Genomic DNA, 23,551 nt, shown 5'->3' on the forward strand with positions numbered 1-23,551 from the left:
CCCAAGACAAAGCCGCGGTGCATTAGCGCCCTGCGCTGAGGGCAGTGGAGGATAGAGCTCCCTGGACTCCACTCTCTTGCTCTCCCCACCACCTTAAACTTAATGCTTCCCGTGCCGCCCATTCGCAACAGACCTCCAACTGCTATTTTACAGTCCTCCTTTGCGTTCACATCTTGGCCAACAATAAACACCTGAACGAACTTGTCCAAAATAGATCAACTATCCATCAATACAATTTATTCATCGAGAAGCGTCATAAACTATCCGTAGTCTCTGGCTCTATCATAAACCCACAACATGCATACTCCCAGAGTCACATCACACGATCAGCAGCAGTAAGTCAGCTAGCTACTTAGCTACTAGACCTTGCTTATCCTGGGAGGTACCTAGGGTATCCTAGAAATCAGCATGGCTGGCAAGCGCCCTTCTCCGGACTCCACCCCTAACCCACGAAGACCCCAGAGAATCTCCTTATTCATCTTAGCATCCAGAGGTCTCGAACTACCGGCATTCGGTCTCATACATCTAGGATTACAGAAGAGGAATCAAACCAGGCAAGCCAGGTGAGGCTTGCGACTCAATGTCAATCATACCTAGCGATAAGGCCACTAATAAGTGGCAAAGTTACGCCAGGCCTTGGATCCCTCACACAATATCGTCTCGTGGCGATTTTTATGTTCCGAACCTCCTTATCTCATCGCAGATAACCATCTGATATAAGTTACCTATAGCAATCAACAATTCTGTTTCAGGAGCTGTTTCAGAAGACGACGCTCACGGAAAGTCATGTGCACTGTAGTCTAGTTCATTCACTCTGTAGTTACCTCCTGTTTTGCTCGAGCGAATCTTTAGAGCGAGCCTTGACAAACCTGTGACAAGAAATAACCAAGGTTTATAATATCTCGATGGGTAGTATGTGAGAGGGGATGGCTTATTTGTTATGCTCTCGGATGTCCTAAGCTGACTGATGTCAATATGCATAGTTCTTCTATACCAGCAATATTAATTCCCGGGGCATTGCCATTTCAGTGACCTGCGTCACACCATCTAAAGTATGGAGGCACAGGTGACTCAATTCGTTTCCCCTGATACTGGCTAGGACTGGTAACTTTGATGATTTGCCTCACCTTCACCTCCACCCAAGGTGGAGGTACCCTTCGGTGTAATGGGTCCTCACCGAAAGCTGTCTCGGTGACATCAGCGCCACGGCACGTGACCTCGCGACGCTCAGCTTTGATCACACAAGTTCACTTCACGCCTTACGCCCTCTGCCATCTTTGTCGCTACCCATCTCTTACACCTGCAATAATTCGCCGAGGGCTTGCCCCGGTAGTTAGCCATCGGGTCGTCATGAAGTTCAATATCGAGTACGACATCCTTTCGCCTCAGGAAACCCCTTTTACTCACATCATCTAGTGACTTGCCTGTCTTATTCCCTTATCCCAGGATATACCCAGGTAGGCATTAATAAGCGCGTGTTTCACTTGCCACAGCTGACTCGGTTTTCTCAGAGCAATATGCGTGAGTTGTTGGGCGTTGTGGTGTCTGAATGAATGAGATAGACTAACCGTGAGGCGCATTAAGTTACATGTGTGATCTCAAAAGTACTTACCCCTTCTATTGCTGAAATGCATCGTGATTACTGACATGATCGCCCATCACACCAGAAACACTAGATGCAGGGGGCCACTGTGTTCTGGAAATGCCTTCGGGCACAGGCAAGACCGTGTCACTTCTGTCTCTCATTGTTGCGTACCAACAATACATGCCTGAAAGGCGCAAACTGATCTACTGCTCTCGTGAGTGACTCTTGACCTTACCCTGCTATTGCTGACTTATGCCTTAACAGGTACCATGTCCGAAATTGAAAAGGCATTAGTAGAGCTGAAGTCTCTCATGAAATACCGAGCCGAGCAGCTCGGTTATGAAGAAGAGTTCCGTGGTCTGGGCTTGACGAGTCGAAAGAACCTGTGTCTTCATCCTTCAGTCAAGCGTGAGAAGAGTGGCGCCATTGTTGATGCTCGTTGCAGGAGTCTCACGGCCGGTTTTGTCAAGGAAAAAAAGGAACGTGGAGAAAACGTAGACGTCTGCGTGTATCACGACGTAAGTCTCAAAAAACCTCAGTTTTCCTCACCTATTCCATCCTGAGCCAATGATACAGAACCTAGACCTTCTCGAGCCTCACAATCTGATTCCTAATGGCGTCTGGTCTTTCGATGACATGATTCGATACGGTGAAGAGCATAAGCAGTGCCCATACTTTACTGCACGCCGAATGGTGAGTATTTCCCAAATCCCTATAGGCCCTGCTTTAGTGATTCTTATTCTCTGCTTCAGATGCAATACTGCAACGTAGTCATATTCTCCTACCACTATCTGCTTGACCCCAAAATCGCCGAACGGGTATCAAAGGACTTTTCCAAAGACTGTATCGTTGTTTTTGATGAAGCTCACAACATTGACAACGTTTGCATCGAATCTCTCAGCACAGATATCACAGAGGACTCTCTGCGTAAAGCCACAAGAGGAGCTCAGAATCTAGAGAACAAGATTTCACAGATGCGGGATACAGACCAGCAACAACTACAGAATGAGTATGAGAAGCTAGTTCAGGGACTGCGTGATGCTGACGAGGCACGTCAAGAAGATGCCTTCATGGCAAATCCTGGTAGGTTCTAAAGAGAAATCTACTTACTTAGTTGCAATGTGCTAACCGTTCCGCAGCCCTTCCCGAAGATTTACTTAAAGAGGCTGTTCCAGGAAACATTCGGAGGGCAGAACACTTTATTGCTTTCCTCAAGAGATTCATTGAGTATCTGAAGACGAGGATGAAAGTGCGCCAGGTCATTTCTGAAACACCGCCTTCGTTCCTTGCCCATCTCCGAGAGCATACTTTTATCGAGAAGAAGCCTTTGAGATTTTGCGCTGAACGTCTGACATCGCTAGTCAGGACCCTTGAGCTCACCAATATTGAGGATTACCAGCCTCTTCAGGAGGTTGCAACTTTTGCAACGCTGGTGGCAACGTACGAGAAAGGCTTTCTCCTTATCCTTGAGCCCTTTGAGTCCGATACTGCTGAAGTGCCAAACCCCGTTCTTCACTTCACTTGTCTTGACGCCGCCATCGCTATCAAGCCCGTCTTTGATAGGTTCTACTCTGTTATTATCACGTCTGGTACCATTTCCCCACTGGAGATATACCCGAAGATGCTGGATTTCTCAACTGTCATACAAGAATCCTATGCCATGACCCTCGCTCGGAGATCCTTCATGCCTATGATTGTCACTCGGGGTAGCGATCAGGCTTCCGTCTCAACCAGCTTTCAGGTGCGGAATGAACCCAGTGTGGTTCGAAACTACGGCAATCTACTCACTGAATTTGCCAAGATCACGCCGGATGGGATGGTTGTCTTCTTTCCATCCTATCTTTATATGGAATCTATCATTAGTATGTGGCAAGGAATGGGTATCCTTGATGAAGTTTGGAAGTACAAACTGATCCTGGTGGAAACGCCCGACGCACAGGAAACATCGCTTGCCCTGGAGACGTACCGCACAGCGTGCTGTAACGGCAGAGGAGCTGTTCTACTCTGTGTCGCCCGAGGAAAGGTATCCGAGGGTATCGATTTCGACCATCAATATGGTCGTACTGTGCTATGCATTGGAGTTCCATTCCAATACACCGAGTCACGTATTCTCAAGGCTCGTCTTCAGTTCTTGAGAGAAACATACCGCATCAAGGAGAATGACTTCCTCTCCTTTGATGCAATGCGACACGCCGCCCAGTGTCTGGGTCGAGTCTTGCGTGGGAAGGACGACTATGGAATCATGGTTCTTGCCGACCGGCGATTCCAGAAGAAGCGCTCACAGCTACCCAAATGGATTAACCAAGGTCTCCAAGAGTCAGACGTCAATCTGAGCACCGACATGGCCGTCAGTAGCGCAAGGCGATTCCTTCGGACAATGGCACAACCGTTCCGGGCTAAAGACCAGGAAGGCATCAGCACCTGGGGATATAAGGATCTGATGGAACATAAGGAGAAGATGGATCTAGAGAGGATCAAGGAGCTTGAGGAGGAAGCTCAACGGCCAAAGCCTGCCGCGCAGGACAACAATTTTGAGTACGATGATGACGAGTTCGACCAGGATATGATGGAGATGGATGGCTTCTAGACTCGTTCGAGTCTGCGATACCAGACTTTAACCGGTTTAGACTGCAAGGCCAAAAGCATATCAATTTATATCATATTATTCGAATTAATCAGAGAATGCTCAACCCCGTCTAGAGTTGGTTATATAACTCCTTTGCAGTGCTGATCCATCTTGAACAAAAATCTAGCTGAGCCTTATTTTTGGTTGATTCCAAACACAATGCCAGAACGCCGAATGCTGTCCGTTCGCCCAACTCGGGCATACTCAATCAAAAGAAACGAAGGACAAAACAAGGATATCATCTGCTCTATGCGTTAAAAGTAAGAACAATGATCTAATCTACCAAAAGTCTCTTGGCAGCTTTTGTTGCTCGGAGGGCGGGAATAGAATGTGCCCGACCCGGCTTTCGTCCAATCTCGATGCAGAGCATTCGGATAAAATCATGATTAGTCCAATAGCTGGAGTGCGCACTGAGCATGTTGAGGTACTGTATTTCCAAAGGCCCTCCCCCAGAACGGAGGTACCAGTCGATTTGCCCGTTGTCGTTAAGCAGAAATGCCTTTCTCTCTGCAATCTCCTCCCGGGTAAAGTCGTGCACCTCAAGTTCTAACTGAGAGGGCAATCGGATCGTTGAAGGACGCTCCGGCTCCGGGACGAGAGGGTTGGGTGCTGGTGCCATGCCTGGTACCACTCCTCGCATTGCGGCGCCGACAGACTTCCACAGAGAACCCGAAATGCTAGGGACGTAAGCCTTTTTGAGACTCGCCGCGTAGACAGGGTCTACGGCGCCATTGAGCAGGTACGCAATAGGATCTTCCTTGGCAAGGATGTTGTATATGTTGTCCACAGCCAAGCAACCAAAAGTCCCGGCCTCTGCTACGACGTCTTTCGATACGATGTCGTTCGAATCAGCTCCGGGCTTCATTCGACCATGGCGAGGCATTAGGACACCACGCTCTAGAAGAAGAAAGAATCCCGCAGGGCTGCCCGCCAGGAAAAGATTCTTGGTATCAAACTCGAAGAAACGTGTCTCGGGTTCCTTTCGAGACCAGTCTAGCCTTGGCGCTGTGTTTGGTTGATTTGAGAGAATCTCAAGAGCCATTGCACTCCCAAGGGAATGTCCGATCATGTGGACGCGTCCATTCTCAGCAAAACCTGGATTGTTACGGCACCAAAGTCGATAGACACGATTTGCTTCTGATACAAGAGCCTGGATCATTTTCCCTTTGTGGTGTGACATGTAAAAGGGGATGTCGAACATGATGTCTGATATCATGCTGCGAACGGCTGGAATCGTATCAGGTTCGATGTCTTTGAGTCCAAACCCCTCCGGCGTGTATTCTTCCTTATCCTCCTCCCTCATTGGTCCTCCATCCTCAAAAGACAAGCCCATTCGCCAATTTAGGGGTAAGATCATCAGTCCATTCTGATCGTCGCGTAGAACCTGCTTGACCAGAGGGCTCTGGAGCTCCATATTCACAGCTCGGCGAAATCCATTGATGGCATGAGTGAAATGGAAACTCTCGACCCTCTCTGCAAATTTCTGGCCAATGCCGTGAGCGACAAGAACCAGATCAGTCACTTGACACTTCTCCTTGTCAGCTTTGCAAGCAGCGCATACATCTTGTCCACGACTTTCGTGTGACTCATCGGCAGCAGAAGCACCTGCTTTGTTTGTTGCCTGTTTTCTGTGGCGTAGGCGTTCCCATGCTGCTCGATCGAAGCCTCGAGCAACAGGAATCCCGACAGTGACGCCTTTCATGATCTTCATCGTCGGTCGTCGGCCATAGTATGCTGATGGCTTCAGGCTCGGTTTTAGTAGAAAAGCTTCAGAGGCATTCTTATACAGGACATGATAATTCGAATACGGTCGGGTCGGGATGTTTGCGTCTTCCGCTGTTGCCTTCTTCATGGGAGTCATATCAATCCTACCTTCAGCAGCAGCTTCACCTCGAAAGCAGCGAGCAGCGCAAAATGGATCTAATGGTATAACTGGCTCAAGGAAGTCGTCCCCGTATCCTATCTCTGAATCTTCGGGCCATAGTCTATATGAAATCTTTTCTTCACCCAATGGTCCCACGTCGATAGCACATCGGAGCTCATCACTCCATGTCTCAGTCCATGGTCGCAGATAGTGATAGCCGGCCTCTAACTGATTAGCAACAGCCGGGGGTATTGGGAGCATGGTGTCTCTGGATCAAGTCAGTTACATCATCCTTATCGACCCTGGAAATACAACCTATAGAACCACGTCGCCCTAGAAACAACTGCAACATCGTTGATGGGGGACCAGTATATCGGCTTCATCTGAAGCACAGGCAACATGACCATATGAAGTCTTGATATTCCAACAGCAACCTCGGATACCTTGGTCTGGCTCTCCTCAGGTCCTGCCTGGGCCCCTTGGTTCGCAATGGTCACAGTCTCTTCTTGTTCGGAAACGACTTGAGGATAATCCGGGTTTCGAGAGGTATCCCGATCTGGGCCTCCAAGTCCAATCAGCAGGAGAGATCCGGGTTTTGACTGCGTCTCTGGGCTTCCAACGCGTACGAATGGTCTACCAGAAATTCCATCATCGACAACTGGTGGTCGTGTAAGGCCGGGACTGCCAACGGGGGTTCGTAGTCGTGGGGGCTGTGAGATGGATAAGCTGTTGGTTCTTGCTCTCATTTCTCCTATAGTTGATCGACGCTTAGAACTACGAGTCTCTGTTGTTGTGGTCTTGGGAATGCGGGTAACTGGGTGGTTAGTAGTACTGGTGGAAGCGGTTCCTGGATGGCTCGAGGATGTGCTGTTTGATACCGGCTGAGCCTCAAATTCATCGTTGGCTTGCTTTTTCAACCGATCAAGTACAAACACGACCTGTTGCGTGACTTGGTCAACATTCAGGGCTGGACTTCGCCTCCTGACAAGGGCGCAGAAAGCTCTCTCGAGTTCTTGGGAAACGTCAAGGGCCAATTCACAGCAACAGGCGGGCACAGGCGTTGTGGGCAGTACATCACTGGCTGGGGCTGTCACGTCTTGTGGCTGATAGCCTTTCCGGTGCCTCTCCCAGTGATTTGTGGCTATAAGCTGGATGAGCGAGCCGAGCACCTCTGTATCAAATTGAGGAGTGCGGTCCAGATTCTTCAGTGCATCTTGATGAGCGAAACGTGAAGGCTCAGACATGAGACTCAGCCAAGCCTTTTCCAGCGCATTATTATCACCTCGCGAAAAGGGGCGCACTTGTCCTTTATTTGTCTTTGATTCGGCACCAACGGTTGAGGAAGTTGAAAGGGGGTCGTCAATGGGGATGACTGAAGAGTAGAAGAACTGAGCCTCGACCGGGGGAACCTCATCTTCGCGTTGAACGCGAGAAATAGGGGCCAGGCGACATTTGGCGCTGTAGGTGTGGTTATCGTCAGTCATGTCGATCGATGGCGGTGATGTCTCGCTAGGGTCGCGACTACAGGTGGGATTGGATTGAATGCGTATCAACAACCTAACGCTCTCGGGTCAAGCCTTGCGCGGCAGCTGTATATTCTGTAGTAGTCGGCCGTGCCATGGGTACCTAGGTAGAGCTTGAAGCTTCCTTGCTGGTCTCTCACAAGGCCATAGAAATCGGAGGAGGAGGAAGAGGAAGACGAAGTAAACTTGGCTAAGGCCAAGGCTTCAGGGCTGGCTTGACCGATCTGGGTTGTGATTCAAGAGACGCCATGACGTGGGGGATGATGTCTGCCTTTAAAATATGGGGCTACCTCCAACTAGGTAGGTAGGTAAGGTACCAACTACCTAAAGCAAGGTCACTTAGTAGGTACCTAGACATGTACTGACTACCTTTGGTGCCTTACCTTAACTCACCATGCCGAGTAAGGTACTGTGCCTTGAAACAAATGTATCTCTACAGCCAGATTGTGAGAAATGCTACTCCGTACTTGTGGTGCGATCTGAAGAAACTCCAATTTTAGGCACCTTTCTAGAAGATCCAGTTCAACACCAGGTGCTATTTATTACATGCATTAGTTACGCCTCTGCCACGTATGTAGGCAAGCATGTTATCAACAAAACCTCCACGTACTCACATCGAAGCAGTTAGTACCTCAATTCTGTACTTGAGATTGCTTCAGACTACTACTACTACCTTAGTAGGTAGGTAACGTTAGTATTGAACATGAAAAGAAAAATCAAAGGTGCCTCCGTACATACAGTGTGCCCATGACGAATGCTCTGCCGGCATTATCAATACATAGGTACTTACGGATACAATGCAGTCCATCCTTCTAACGTTAGGATGTACACTGTTTCCCACGATCCAATCGGATCAACAAGCCAAAGCATGAACCTGCGAAGCGAAATACCGTACAAATTACGGGGTGATGACAATTCAATCCAAATCGATAGGCGATGCTCCACAGACAGATCCTTGTCTTCAGTCGGCATTGTTGCATGTGGATGAGAATCTTTATTTGTACTGAATCTTTATTTTCACTACATCGTACCAAGATATGCCAGATAACGTCCTTGGTGTTCTTCCTACCGTACCGTCAACTAGACCTACTCCATTTTCTGCTGTGCAGCTTCACTCAAGAATCTGTCCATTCTATTCTACTCAATGATGCTAGTGTGAGCCTCGGTGTCATGTAATCAAACTGCAGCCGCAAGCAATCTTAATCACAAGGATGCGAGAGTTGGACTCGCTTGCTCTAGTCGAGCAGCAAACCTTGACAAATTATTCTCCAAAGTGGGACTTGACACAAAGGATCCCATTACCAGCGAGCTTCCAGATCAAGATTCTATTTGTCAAGTTCGCATATGCCGAGGTGAGTCGTTTCGACATGTCGCCCAGGTGAGGCTCTCTGCATAATGCATGCGAACCCTAGGCCGTCGCATGTGGAAAGGCACCAACAGAGTTTTCCTCTTCGAGAACTTTTGTGTCTCTGCCTCAACCGTTGCAGTATCTGCATATTGGAGCAAGGCTTTATCCAGAATATACGGAGACGCCGATAAGTGGACCTCCAGTTCGAGTGCACTTTGCCACCAACTCATCATGTTGTTGTTGTTGTTGTTGTTGTTATTATTATTTTGATACATACAGCCCATTGGGTTTCGTGAGTCTGATTACTCCCTTTCTTAGGTGATAATACGTGTTCCTAAAGAATACAAGTCAGCAAGACACTTTGCCGCGGTATCATTAGCCAGCCTACCTTTTCCAATTTTAGGCCAGGTTTCGATGCCGTTTCTAACTTGAATGCCTCAAGAAAAGGCCTCTGAAAGAAGTCTAACTTCTTCCCGATCAAGGACCCGGCCACATCGGTGGATTACTATGTATCTTTAAATACATCTGTAGTGTTGATGACGACTGTGTAGCATGTTATACCCAAGCTTATCCAGGGCGGCGAGGGTCTAAGCCGGACGGTCTGGTTGGGCTAACAATCCCCAAACCTGCGAAACCTGGACCTTGCAAGTTGAGTGTCCCGATATCAAAGCGCTTCGAACAGCCGTCCTCCATATGTCTACAATTTTAACTATTAGAGTTTGTGAGCGCCGGAGTGCATGGCATGCTTACCTTCTCAGGGTGTCCTTTCGGGCGAAGAGGCGTCCGCAATAGTCACACTTATGATTGCGTTCCTTCATGTGCACACTCTGGTGGTGTCGTTGAAGGTCGGTCTTCCGCACAAACTTCTTAGTGCACCCGTCGACAGTGCAGGGAAATGGATATTCGCGCTTCTCATCATGAGTCTCTAGGTGCGATTTGTAGTTGTAACTGCGACTGAAGAACTTCCCGCATCCTTTGACTTCGCATTGGAAGTTGGCCTCTTCCTTCGATGTGTGCTTTCTTGTGGGTCTCTTAGCCTTGCTTGTCTTCAACAGTCTCCTCTCCTGGCCAAGATCAGGAAGTTGATTTTGTGGGGTAGAATAGAACTGCGGCACCTCATATTCTTGCTTCGGCCAGGTCGTTGAACTACTTGCGCCGAGGCTGGAGGGCAGATTTGAAGCGAAGGAGGCCCCGTCGGTTTGATAAGCAGCAGCAGATGGACCGGCAGTTGAGTACGGTTGCGGGTCATATCCCTGACCATAGCTGCTCACGGAGCCTTCGACTCTGAATCTTGAGTTAGAGGGATCTTGCAAGTATCCATACGGTGGTCTTGCGCCTATTGATGGCGCTCGCGAGGATTGGCTAGTAGACGACAATGAGGGCTCATGGACTGACGTGTTGCGACTGGGCGGCATGTAGGCGTCATGTGTCTGATATGAGGGAGGCAAACAAGAGTCGTATCCAGCAAATGCATTAAAATCCGCATGCAGGGCGTCAGGTTCTACCGAGCTTGAAGAAGCTGTGCTTGTTCCAGCCACTAAGCCGTCTGGTGTGACCCAAGCAGTGCTACCGTGGTCCATGGGAGGCGGTGATAGAAGCTCTGGCTGAGGCACTGTGAACCAGCGAGCGTGGTGGGAGTACGAATCCGAATCCAAGTCTGAATGTGAAACGCCTGAGACAGCTTGCTGAAATGGAGAGCCGTAGCAAGACGGCAGGCGATTCGGGGGGCAGGAAGTGTCAGAACTGGACGAACTCGTTTCGAAGAACTGTGAATACTGCGATACGGGGGAGTTCGAGGTCGAGGGAGGTGTCAGGTACATATTTGAAGTCGTTATAGAAAGCAAGTATGCGAGGGTCGGGTTAGAATCCGTGGGGATGCTAGGGTCTCATGAGCCATGCACTTCCGGTAGGTAGAGAACCACAGGCCACAGGCACCGTTAGATTAGGTACTACAGTGAGTAGAGATTCATCAACCAAGACGGGAAACCCCATGACGGGGTATCAGTAGGATAAATACAGCGAGAGCACAACCAACACGGGAGATGGAGTTGTGAGCAACAGACGCAGACGGACGGTGGCAACAAAGACGAACGTCGACCAAACTAAGTCCTGGGCGAGAAATGGACGTACGTACAGGGAAGATCGATTACTTAGATCCTCTTTGATGAAGCTACTACCATCGATGAATTAGACCCAGACGAGGATTGTCGAAGGATCAGTCTCCGCCTAGGTACATGGGGGGTGCTAGAGAAACAGGCAAGACAGGCTAGAAAGGCGAGTCCAAGGTGGGGAGACGGGTAGGTTGGCGTTCACGGCTAGAGAGCCACTGGGAAGGTGTCGAGAAGCGGGTGACGGGGCCGGGAGGAGAGCGAAATGAGGTCTAGGCCAGGATCGAGCTCGCCAACCACACGGCTGGGCCATTGCGACCCTTGACAGATCTCGCGGATGACTTGAGGTAGATAACGGTATCGCTAGGGCCGTTTGCTGTCACCACCCAGCCAAGCAGGCAAGTAAGATGTGTGCAAGTCAGGCCGTTGAGTGACCCAAATTAGAGCATAAAATCAACCCTAACGCGAGCTAAGGTATAGAGGGCCGCATTCCGCAGCGACCAGGATTTCCAAGACTTGAGAGACGGCTGCTTAACACTCTGTGCAGGCACTGTTGTTGGTGCAACGATAACGAACGAAGTAGTATAGAGACAGAGCCTAACCCCGGCTCAGCCCAAGCCAGTCCAAGTTTGGAATATGTCCGTATTTGAACCATGTTCGTGGGTTCTTTTTCAAAGTGATGCCATCGTCCCATGAGTTCTCCACCATCAAGAGCCAACACAAGAAGAACACCAACACACTCGGAAGATATCGAGTACGGCACCTTGCGCTTTCTCTGGATTGAAGTGTGCGCACAGCCCCAATTTGGCAGGCTGGCCCATGCAGTTCAAGCACTTGTAGTGCCATGACCGCAAGGTAGATGCAGGTGCGTGAGAACCAACGACGGTGGCCCGCGGTCTTAGGTAGGTAGGTACGTAAGGCACCTTGGAGAGTAGGTAAACAAGTGAGCGCATTTGTCGTTGGCATCCTATGGTTGCTCACTATTATTATCTTTGGAGGGCAGCATGGTAGATTCGCCGAGACAGAATCAAGGAAAAGCTTGATGGCTGCAACGTCATAAACACCATTCCACAGCATGCTGCCATAATTCCTTTGAGCTCTGTTGACCAGTCAGAATTTGGGGGCCATCACCGCTGACCTGTTGGCGACGGTTCGTGCTTTGCGTCCTCATAATTATCGTCTAGCGTTCCTGAAGATGGAGGGAGGTTCCTTGGCCAAATCATGGATCGTTCATGTGCAGACATAGGTCCCATCAGGATGAGGGCCAGGGGCCTCACGGTAGGCTCTAATCTCTGTATGCGTCCCGTCTCAATGGCATGGTAGGGCCAACGGATCAGGTGGTGCGACTCGTGCGAGTCCGGCTCGGTGCAAGCCAGGCGAATGGCAAGGCAAGGCCAAGTACAGTAGGAACCGGGCTAGATCCGAAAAGCCGATACGGTAAAGTACGAGGAAACCCCAGAGGATAATAGGGAATAAACCCCTGGTCGAACCGGTCAAGTGCTGTGTTTGGCTTGGGGCAGGGCCGTGACTCCGGCTGGTCTGGAGAATGGATGTGATATGTGGAAGCTCTCATGTCCAATTTATCCCTACACGCTGCCGTTGCACGGAATAATTAAGTGGGCGCGGTCCAGGTGGGTCAGGAACTTGTGGAGTAGGTGGGCACGATGTAACGAAAGGACAGTGCTGTTTATCCTTGAAACGGCCTGTGATGGGACTTCTGAAGGCCCAAATGGCGCGGCTGTTTGTTAGGAAGTCTACAGTGCCTGTAACTTTACCAGATGTGGCAGTAGATATCGGCTTGTTCCTGGCCTCCAGCCCGCTCAACGGCCGGTGGCGCCCCGCAAAACGGCCTCTACATACTAAGGTACCTACCTACCTTAGGTAGGGTACCTTAGTACCTCACTAACCGGGCTATACTGGACATATCAACGCCCCAGCGGTGGATGGACGCACATGTTGGCAAATAGCCTCAATATTCATTCATCCCGTTTAAACGCAGCCGGACCGAAGATACTGTATTTCCAAATCCACGGCACAAAACACAGTTTGAGGCTCGCCTTATCTTGTCTTGTCTTACCCTACGACGGCCCGGTCCTTTCAATACTCCGTTCTTACACTGCATGGACTCCGTCCGTATATAATTTTAGGTACCTTTGCGCATCCATCCATCCATCCAATATCTATCTGCGGTTGAGATAGATACACCCACCAAAATTAATCTTGTAGGATAAAGCCCACTCGGACGGAGATTATAGGCCATATCCGCGTTGCTCTCGCGGTTAGATAGGTAGTAGGTATTTGTCAGAAAGCAAGATCTCTTCTCCCAGTCCATGCATCTGGGGAGGCGACGTATTGCATCCGGCGATGCTACTGCGCTAAATGATGACGCTGCGTTCAACATCCGTACATACGAATACACCAGCAATCGAGCAAGCAATGGAAAATCAGTACAAACAGCGGGTATGCATCATCAGCCGAGTAAGTCCATGAAGAGGGAGCACTCAGCTAACGTTAGTGCCTCGGGGGCTTCTGTCTCATGGCGGGGGTTCCTAATTTTTGGTCCATCCCGTCTCTAACCTCCACCACCTTACGGGGTAAAGTCGCGACGAGTTTGCCCAAATTGGCGAAAGCCAAGACAAAACGTCCCAGCTTTCTAGGGTCCCTGGATAATCATGAGTCTAACTATATGTACAGACCTGACAGGCGCAGGCGCACCGGTTCTTTTTGCCGCCGAGACGCCAAAGCCTAAGGTACCTAGGTAGTAGGTTTAAGTCCACGATCCAATTTCAGAGCGAGCAAGCAGGCAGGCAGGCAGGCACGTTATAGAGTATTGTGTTGTGTTGTTTTGTTTTGTTCCCATATGCGTCAGGGTTTTAGATGCAGATTATTTCGCTCGACTCCCTCCTTATTGGCTGCGGACTCGGCTACCTACTATATAATAATCATGAGCTGAAGAGTTCTTGAATGATCTACGGCGCAAGACCTAGGTACTTCTCAACCGTCCGTTTATAAGCGTCGTATATCGTATACAGACCAGGCGCTGCAGGGCTGTCATCTGCACCATGAAAGGCTTGAATCATCAACCCATACTTTTGCGATGCTGGCGAAACTGAGAAAAGCCACTTCCTTTCAACTCTAATTACAATATTATTACTCCGTACTGTTCTAACAAACGTTCGTCTTCAAGGTCCATATAACTAACTGAGCTTTGTATGACTGCGCGCAAAAAGTCAAGGATCCTGGGAAACCTGGAACCTTGCAAAGGAGCCAGATTGTTCATCCGCAGAGTCCGGCCCGAAAACTCTGCAGCAAAGAAAGCAAAACCCTCTGAAAGCTCTTGAGTGCAGGAGTCATAATGACACCTCGGAACCAGAGCTTCCACAGTAATGGGATCGATAGACTCCATGGGGCGAGGGTTACACAAACGGCATTCGGCCATTGTCTTCTCATCGCCGAGTTAATTACACGTCCCGGTCAAGATTGAATGATTAGACGCGGTTCGTGCGGTTACCCTTCGTGAAGATCATGATTCGAAGAGCGTCCCAAAACTGCAATCACCGATCGATTGCTGCACAAGCTTAATTCAGAGCCAGCTCTTGACTGGCAATGGCACACCAACTGTCTCTGGGATCGAGGCACGAGTGGGTAATCCAGGACGACAAAGAGAGGGGGCAATAGATGGTGGGCAATCTTTGACTGTTCCATCGATTCCTGGTACCTACACCTGCAGAAGCCACTGCATTAGGAATGCCATGGCCTGTGATGAGAACGGTAGCTACGGTACTTTCTCCTTTGCTTGCTTCCACGGAGGCTATTTAAATCAGATCCTGGATGCCTGCCAGGATGATTGCCCACCATATTGATTCCGAATAGCTCTTGGCAGTGAGTGCGCATCTTCAATCTGGGTGGTGACTACAGATGACAGTTGTCGCGACGGTTATGGCTGAGCAGTATCGAGCAAGATGTCCATTCTCGCACGACCACACGTTTCTTGTAGTAGTGCTCTTCCGCAGTTCCAGCCCGCAACACGATATACAATCCCATCTGCTTCGTTGCCCATCTCCAGAGGTTGAGTGTGGTTTCGCGATGACTTCTGCCTCGCGTATCCCTGCTCAACGGTTTGGATGACATGCACCGAATTAGAGTTTTCCTGACAGACTCTAAACGGGATTCAGGCGATTCCCAAGTGAGCCGTGCGCTGGCTATGATCGATCCCCAGCCTAGGTCTTTCTCCTCGATCAGGGGTCCACGGAGATCCATCCCACTTGGAGCCTTCCAGACCATCCATGCATGCCATGATGATCTTCAAGTCAAGGATCTCGAAGATCTATCTCACGGCTGAGGTACGCCGGAAGCGTTGCCTCAGCTCTCATCCAGTTCCGTTCTTGGTCTGACAATGCAAGGTCGCACAAGACAGGTACGTAGAGCTGCAGCACCTAAACCGGCAAATTCCCCGGAATCTGCCTGCCATATTGGTTTGTTACTGCAGTACCTCCTGTATCCTTGTCAGTTGGTGGTGATCTTCTAGCCCCCAGGGCCTGTTTACAATCCGTCGACCAAACTGCGAGCAACCAAGGGGCACATCCAGCTACTGGGTATATGGCAAAGGCCCGTTGAGGCGGCCGCGCCCAGGGTCTCTTTTGTACAGAACTCTACGTATAAGTCAAAGTCCAGAGTCTAGATCGCAATAACAGACCCCTAGTTCTATTCTTAGGATGCTACTGCACAAGAGCTTTAGAACATTTGTTGTTGAACCCCAAAGCACTGTCACACATTAATGACGCAAGGTTACCAAGTATCTCATAAGTTCCTCGGCTCAACGAGTATCAGATGCTCGTCGCCGCGCCTGTCAATTGCAACCCCATAATCTCGCTCTCATACTCATGGAGCAAGGCGCCTAGCAAGGAACACCTATTCAAGAAGTCCCGAGATGTTCATCTACTTGCCACATAGTTATTCTCTGTATCCATGCAATATGTCACAGTCATGATAGTCCAGACTATGCAAATCTTTCGCAAGTTTACAGCTAATTATTAGGGGAGTTTATTAATAATTGAGCCACACCTCTGAGGAGTTCGGAGTTCTTGTTCTTGTCGCACCTCGGCGAATATCCATACGTATCTGTCTGTTTGCTTAGGCAAAGCCTTTGGCGAGTTGCCAGAAGTTGTCCATCTTGGTACGGGCCAGAGCATCTCTCGCTTCCGAGTCTGTCTCACACACTTTACTTCCCCATTTTCTGAATGCTCGCGCCTTCTCTTCGCCCTCAAAGACAAGCTTGCATTCGTTCATCGACATATCCTTAAGCTCGCCGTTATCCTTTTCGGCCAGGAGCCAGTCGCGTGTGGCGCCTTGTTTTCCGTCTCGGTCTCTTGACGGCGAATTCTCGGTCCAGTCGATTCGGTTAAGCATGAGCTTCTTGTACTTCTTGATACTCCATTCGCCTCCTTCTACAATCACCAAATTGAATTTGGGGTGCATGACGCATATGCCTGTAAGTGCCAGTTGCTCAGCGTTCATACCGATCTTATAACGGTGTTGCCCATTCGCTAGGCTTTCAATCTTGAAGACCAACATGTGAATTCCCTTCTCGGCGTCTTTTTGTTGATTCGTCGCAATTTTGTCGTGTTTCTGATCTTTGGTGAGTTTTCTTTCTTCGTTTGTTTCGACATGTTTTTGGTGGCGTTCCGCAATCTCTCGATTGACACGCGCTTCGACAGCAGTTGGATCCTTGACGGCAACTAGATAAAACATTAGTATGTGATTAAGTCAGTGAAATCATATGTTAGCCTCACCGTCACCAAGAACTCGCATCAGGTTGCCCTTCTTGACCTTGGGAGGCGGAGCTGGTACCAATCCCAAGCGAATTTTAGCTTGCATTTCTTTTAGCTCAGCCATTCGCCGTTGTCGCCTCAATTTTGCTTGCTCTCTCGAAGTCAGGAACATAGGCTTCGCCGCTGGAACATGTCGGTCTTGAGGTGGCTCGAGTGCAACCGGATGCTGAATGTATTCAGTGATAATGCTGTCAGCTGTCGTAAGTTTGAGTTTCGAAGGGTCATCCAGCCTGTAATAGCTTCCTCCGTCAACAAGTCCTTCATCCCACCACTCAATCTCTGGCGGTGCATCCACGACATAGTTCCTTTCAACATCTAGATCATCGTCGATACCAGCTTTTCGAGTTTGCTCTGCAATTCGTTTTTTCATCGCCTCCAAGGCGGCTTGTCGACGAAGAGCATTGGCTTGGGCAATATATTTGCCCTTCTGGTTGAACACAAGTGATCTTGACTGTCGTCCCTTCCCTCCACCAGGTTGTGTTGAAAGACTAGGATCGTAGTAGGGGTTTTCTCCATTCTGTTTGTTGACCAAGCCTAGCCTCGTGGCGTCTTGCGATCGGACCTTGTCTGTTCGCCCGCTTGATGGTATTGGTGTCGATTCCTTTGGTTTACTTGCGGGCTTATATGATCCTAGATCTTCCAAGGCAGGATGAAGCCCAACATTTAGACCCCCCTTTGCCTTGCTGGTTCCGATTGCTGCGGCGACTCGAGCCTTGAGTGCAGCCATCCTGTCCGCAGCAGACTCGGTCTTTTGCACTCGCGATGATGCATCATGGCGAGGGCCGAGCCCATGGGATTGGTTGTTGCGATCCATCACTGCAGCTCAACGATGCCTGATCGTTTGATTAAGGCTACAAAGACACTGCCTTTTACAGCTGTGCTAAAGAGCGCGTTTGGATGATTAATTATTTCAACTGCGAACTATGGCGGGTATCAACAGGAAAAATTCAGTTGGAAGGTCCGGCGGTCCTGGTTTCGGTGATGCGCGTGCAATAGATACAGCTTTCAAGATGATGCAAATGGCAAGGTCAGCCAGAGCCAAGCGTGGAGACACTGAGTCGCGCGCAAGACTGGCTGCATGGATCGGTCTAAAATTCTGCCGGGCCGCACCGCCAAAAAATTGTTCTCTCGCAACGGTCCCCACTACCTCTCCGATTTACCTTCACTTCGCATACTGCGCTGGGAATGGATTTCGTCAGTTAACCCAAAGACGTCGCTCAATCGCCATATTATTCGCTCGAAAGGGCGGCAGTAACGTCATCATGAACATCGCACAGCCGGTCGCATCCGGGGTAGAGAGCGTTGAGTTTACGTTCTTGTCACCAAAGGAAATCCGAGCAATCTCTGTGAAGCGAATTGAGAACCCCGAAACGTTTGACAATCTTCTCAATCCTGTACCGGGCGGTCTCTATGACCCTGCCCTCGGATCTTGGGGCGATGCGCCGTAAGTTCCATTGACATACCAAGATTGACGAAGACAGCCTCTCACAGCGCAATCGCAGGTGCACAACATGTAACTTGAACCAGGCTACATGCCCCGGACATGCTGGACACATTCAACTTCCTGTGCCAGTATATCATCCAGTATTCATGGATCAAGCTTACCGACTCCTGAAGGCTGCCTGCGTATACTGCAAAGGATTCCGACTTCCCCAGAAAGAACTACACAAGTATGTGTGCCAACTAAAACTCCTTCAGCACGGCTTGATACAAGAGGCTCACGTAGTGGGTGCCATTGGTGATAACGAGCTGGCCATCGAGCTCGGCGACTTCTCTGAATTGGAAAGTGAAGCTGAGGAGGAGGGCGCCACCAACTCGATCGATAACGTAACGCGCGCAAGAGACAAGTACGTCGACAAGTGTCTTAACGGTATCAAGATCAAGAGAGGCGAAACAAAGAGAGGAAAACACGAGGGATCGAGCGAAATGCGTCGTGAGATTATTAAGGAGTTCCTGGTAGAAATCACCAAGCGCAGAGTTTGCGCTAGCTGTGGTGGCATTTCACCCTCATACCGCAAGGATCGATTTGTTAAAGTCTTTGAGAGATCCCTGTCTGATAAGGACAAGGCCAAGATGGCTCAGAAGAATTTCAAGCAGGCCGATGCTATGACCAGGGTCCACCAAGCTGCAACCAAACAGAAGCCCGATGGATACTCTTCCGACGAGGGCGTTGCAGATGTGGCTTCTCCTGCTCGTGAGACTTCCCGCATTAATGGAGATGTCGCCCATCAGGACACGGAGATGACAGATGCGGACACGGCTTCTATTTCTTCTTCTCCACAGCGGTATATCAGCGCTATGGAGGTTCGAGCTCGCCTCAACGAGTTGTTCACCAAGGAGCAAGAATTGGTTTCCCTCCTATACAACGCGAAGCCCCCGACCCGAAGCTCTACCAAAGTCACGCCCGACATGTTCTTTTTGACAACCATCCTAGTTCCTCCCAACCGCTACCGCCCCGAGGCTCGAACAGGCGAGTCCGAGATTTCTGAAGCCCAGCAAAATTCTCTTTACAAAAATATTCTTCGAGGCTGTGGGACGATCGCGCGTCTACACAGGGAGTTACAGGAGGAAAAAGCCGATGTCAACAGGATGCATCAGGCCTCAGCAGAGCTACAAGAGTCAGTCAACGCGCTCATTGATAAGAATAAAAACCCGGTTCAAGGCGCTGCAGCGAAGCGCAACGAGGATGGCATCAAGCAGAAGCTCGAGAAGAAGGAAGGTCTCTTCCGAAAGAACATGATGGGAAAGCGTGTTAATTACGCCGCTCGAAGTGTCATCTCACCCGATCCCAATATTGAGACCAACGAAATCGGTGTCCCACCTGTCTTCGCAAAGAAGTTGACATATCCCGAGCCAGTGACCAGTCACAACTTCAGAGACATGCAACAAGCTGTCATCAACGGTGTCGACAAATGGCCCGGCGCTTTTGCTATCGAGAATGAAAATGGCCAGATCGTCAACCTTCGCAACAAATCAGTCGACGATCGTGTGTCTCTCGCGAACCAGCTACTGGCTCCCACGAGCAGTAATGCTGCTAGGACCCGGAACAAGAAGGTCTACCGCCATCTGACCAATGGCGATGTCGTTCTGATGAACAGGCAGCCAACACTTCACAAGCCGTCTATTATGGGACATCGAGTTCGAGTTCTCCCTGGCGAGAAGACGATTCGAATGCACTACGCCAACTGTAACACATACAACGCTGATTTCGATGGTGATGAGATGAACATGCATTTCCCGCAGAACGAAGTTGCCCGCGCCGAAGCCCTCCAGATTGCCGACACTGATCACCAATATCTATCTGGTACTGCGGGAAAACCTCTTCGAGGTCTCATTCAGGATCATATCTCAGTATCCGTTGCTCTCTGTAATCGCGACACATTCTTCACCAAGGGCGACTATCAACAACTGGTTTACAACGCATTGCGGCCCGAGAGCGGTCACATTGTTGGCGAGAGAATCGAACTTGTTGCCCCTGCAGTGATTCGACCTGTAGCTCGATGGACTGGCAAGCAGGTCATCACCACCATCTTGAAGAACATGCAGCCTCCCAACTGCGGTGGGCTTTCCATGAAAGCGGAAACACAAATCAAAGCCAGTCAGTGGGGCGTTAGCTCTGAAGAAGGAACTGTTGTTTTTCAGGATGGCGAATTCATCACCGGTATTCTGGATAAGTCGCAGATTGGTCCCAGCTCTGGCGGTGTAATCCACGCTGTTCATGAGATTTATGGCCCGGCCGTTGCGGGTAAGCTCTTGAGTAGTCTCGGTAGATTGCTCACCCGATATCTCAACATGAGGGCCTTCTCGTGTGGTATGGATGATCTGAGACTTACACCTGAGGGAGAGCAAGCACGGCGAGAAGCGCTTGTGCCTGCCGACTCAGTGGGTCTCAAAGTTGCATCTTCCTACGTTTCTCTCGAGCAGGACCCAGGTCCCAGAGATCCTCTACTATTGGAGCGTCTAGAAGAGGTACTTCGCGACGACAGCAAACAAGAAGGTCTGGATCTTCTGATGAAGGAAGGTCTTAGTAAGATCACGGACAAGATCCAGACAGCTACCATGCCTGTTGGTCTCGAGAAGGCTTTCCCCATCAACCAGATGCAAGCCATGACAACATCCGGTGCCAAGGGATCCAGAGTCAATGCTTCGCTGATTTCTTGTAACCTTGGTCAGCAAGTTTTAGAGGGTCGGCGTGTCCCTATCATGGTCAGCGGCAAGTCGTTGCCATGCTTTAACCCATTCGAGACTCATGCGCGAGCTGGCGGTTATATCGTGCAGCGCTTCCTTACAGGTATCCGACCTCAAGAGTACTATTTCCATCACATGGCTGGTCGAGAAGGTCTGATTGATACTGCTGTCAAGACGTCCCGCTCCGGGTACCTGCAGCGATGTGTTATCAAGGGTATGGAGGGTTTGACGGTCGCGTACGATACCACCGTGCGAGATGCAGATGGCTCCATGATCCAGTTCCTGTATGGCGAGGATGGTCTCGATGTTTCTAAGCAGAAATATTTGACTGATTTCAGCTTCATCCTGGAGAATGTCACATCAGAGGCTTCACAGCTCCGTTACGACCCCACCGTTGGCGACCGCCTTGGAATGCACCGCGATGCGATCACCAAATACATGAAGAAGGCTCTCAAGCATACCAACATTAAAGATCCCAAGGCTCAGGATCCGATCTCAGGTCTCTTCAATCCTGCCACAACTGCGTTCGCCACATCTGAGAAATTCTACAAGGCCATGACTTCATACATCAAGGAGAATAAGGATGGCCTTATCCGAGACAAATCGGATAAGAATAAGCTTGCGCTTTCCCGTGTGAGCCTCAACAAGAAAAATGCGGAGATGCTATTCGCGATGAAATACTTGCGGTCTCTTGTGGAGCCTGGAGAAGCTGTCGGAATCGTAGCGGGTCAATCTGTTGGTGAGCCTTCGACGCAAATGACACTGAACACCTTCCATTTGGCTGGTCACTCTGCCAAGAACGTCACGCTGGGTATCCCTCGACTGCGTGAGATACTCATGACAGCTAGCGACAAGATCTCCACCCCTGCCATGTCTATTTACCCAATCGAGGAGATGTCTGTAGAAGATGCAGAGATCTTCGCCAAGTCTATATCAGTGTTGCCTCTTGGCTTCATACTCGATAGCATCAACGTTGAAGAGAAGGTTGGTCAAGGCAAGATTTATGGATCAGCCAAGATATACAAGGTCGATATACAGTTCTTCGACTCGGAGGAGTACACCAAGACGTACGCCATCAATATCTCGGACGTTGTCGAGGCTGTTGAGAGGAAGCTCCTCCACCGGCTGCTAACTCTTGTGAAGAAGGACATAAGGAAGCGAATGACTATGTCTACAATGGCCACTCCCGATGTTGGCACCAAGGCTGGTGTTGTGGAGGTGGCTGCTCCCAATGCCGAAGCTGCCGGCAATTTCGAAGATGATGAAGATGACGAGGACGGTGATGACGACGCAACGAATGCCAAACAGCGAGCCAAACGAAGTGAGGCCGTGTCATATGGACCCAACGATGATGACGATGATGCCGTGCAGCAGGAAATGGAGCGAGATGCTGGTGAGGATGATGCTGATGAGGATGAAGGTTTCAATGGCAGCCCCCGGCAGGCAGAAGATGACGGGGATGGCGACGATGTTGACTGGTCTGCAAAGGCACGAGTCAACCGGGTCCTTGAACAATACGCCGAAGTCACAGACTTCTCGTTCGACGAGAAGACGGGAGCCAGCTGCAGTTTCACACTGGAGTATGATTCAACTATTCCCAAGGTCCTCATGCTCACCCTCGTTCAAGACGCTGTGAAGAAGACGGTGATCCAGGAGATTTCTGGCGTCGGTGCCTGCACCCTTGTCGAGGAGAAGGACACAAAGGTCATCCATACTGCTGGTGTGAACCTGCAGGCAATGCAGCGATACAGCGATTTCATCGACCCCAACCGCATCCAGACCAACGATATCGCTGCCGTACTGGCTGTGTACGGTGTTGAGGCAGCTCGCCAAAACATCGTGCAAGAACTTGCCGGCGTTTTCGGATCTCACGGCATCAAGGTGGACAACCGCCACCTGAACCTGATCGGAGACCACATGACGAGGAATGGTGGGTTTACACCTTTCAACCGAATGGGTCTGAAGGGTAACGTCAGTCCCTTCACCAAGATGAGTTTCGAGACGACGCTCGCATTCCTCAAGGACGCTGTGCTGGATGGTGATTGGGATGATCTATCTACGCCCAGTGGTCGACTGGTGATGGGTAGACTTGGAAAAGTTGGCACAGGTGGCTTCGATGTTTTGGCGCAACTTCCCACATATCATGTTGATTCTTTGGCGTAATTTGGTGTGTAATAAAAAGAGTAGATGCATTCAATTTGATCGATTATATAATACTTGTTAGGATAAACCGTTAAATCCCCCACGTCCTTCAACAGAGTAAATGGTGCCATGAAGCCAGCCTTGCAAAACTCAGTAAGGTTTAGCAATTGCATGATGCAGTCAGTTAATGATGAATGGATTAGAGAGCGTGACTGATCCCGTGCAACTATTTGCACGGGCTGTGGCGATGAGTCATTTAATATGGATCGTGGCGGGTTGGAAATGTGCTGAATGTCAGGCTCCCTTCACAGCTAATTATTGAGCACAATGACAGTT

General features: G+C 49.8%; 5 protein-coding genes; 2 read left to right on the forward strand and 3 right to left on the reverse strand.

Annotated features, from left to right (window-relative positions):
- Positions 1–1,350: 1,350 nt before the first annotated feature.
- Positions 1,351–4,172, forward strand: FFUJ_09754 (probable excision repair protein rhp3; the record flags this gene model as incomplete). XM_023568310.1 has 9 exons in its annotated part: positions 1,351–1,367; positions 1,417–1,457; positions 1,512–1,521; positions 1,585–1,604; positions 1,677–1,799; positions 1,850–2,103; positions 2,162–2,278; positions 2,338–2,668; positions 2,725–4,172. 9 exons carry the CDS (start codon positions 1,351–1,353, stop codon positions 4,170–4,172), a joined length of 2,361 nt encoding a protein of 786 aa, XP_023436194.1.
- A 313-nt stretch (positions 4,173–4,485) lies between these two features.
- Positions 4,486–7,559, reverse strand: FFUJ_09753 (related to phosphatidic acid-preferring phospholipase A1; the record flags this gene model as incomplete). XM_023568311.1 has 2 exons in its annotated part: positions 4,486–6,343; positions 6,391–7,559. The coding sequence occupies 2 exons, from the start codon at positions 7,557–7,559 to the stop codon at positions 4,486–4,488; spliced, it is 3,027 nt and encodes a 1,008-aa protein (XP_023435529.1).
- A 1,954-nt stretch (positions 7,560–9,513) lies between these two features.
- On the reverse strand, positions 9,514–10,766 carry FFUJ_09752 (related to epithelial zinc-finger ezf protein; the record flags this gene model as incomplete). XM_023568312.1 has 2 exons in its annotated part: positions 9,514–9,643; positions 9,697–10,766. 2 exons carry the CDS (start codon positions 10,764–10,766, stop codon positions 9,514–9,516), a joined length of 1,200 nt encoding a protein of 399 aa, XP_023435530.1.
- A 5,421-nt stretch (positions 10,767–16,187) lies between these two features.
- FFUJ_09751 (related to U4/U6 small nuclear ribonucleoprotein hPrp3) lies at positions 16,188–17,699 on the reverse strand (the record flags this gene model as incomplete). XM_023568313.1 has 3 exons in its annotated part: positions 16,188–16,792; positions 16,847–17,507; positions 17,559–17,699. 3 exons carry the CDS (start codon positions 17,697–17,699, stop codon positions 16,188–16,190), a joined length of 1,407 nt encoding a protein of 468 aa, XP_023435531.1.
- A 448-nt stretch (positions 17,700–18,147) lies between these two features.
- On the forward strand, positions 18,148–23,236 carry FFUJ_09750 (probable DNA-directed RNA polymerase I; the record flags this gene model as incomplete). XM_023568314.1 has 2 exons in its annotated part: positions 18,148–18,329; positions 18,388–23,236. The coding sequence occupies 2 exons, from the start codon at positions 18,148–18,150 to the stop codon at positions 23,234–23,236; spliced, it is 5,031 nt and encodes a 1,676-aa protein (XP_023435532.1).
- Between the last annotated feature and the right edge of the window lie 315 nt (positions 23,237–23,551).

Source organism: Fusarium fujikuroi, chromosome FFUJ_chr09 (assembly GCF_900079805.1).
Source record: "Fusarium fujikuroi IMI 58289 draft genome, chromosome FFUJ_chr09".
In the NCBI taxonomy this organism is placed as follows: domain Eukaryota; kingdom Fungi; phylum Ascomycota; class Sordariomycetes; order Hypocreales; family Nectriaceae; genus Fusarium; species Fusarium fujikuroi.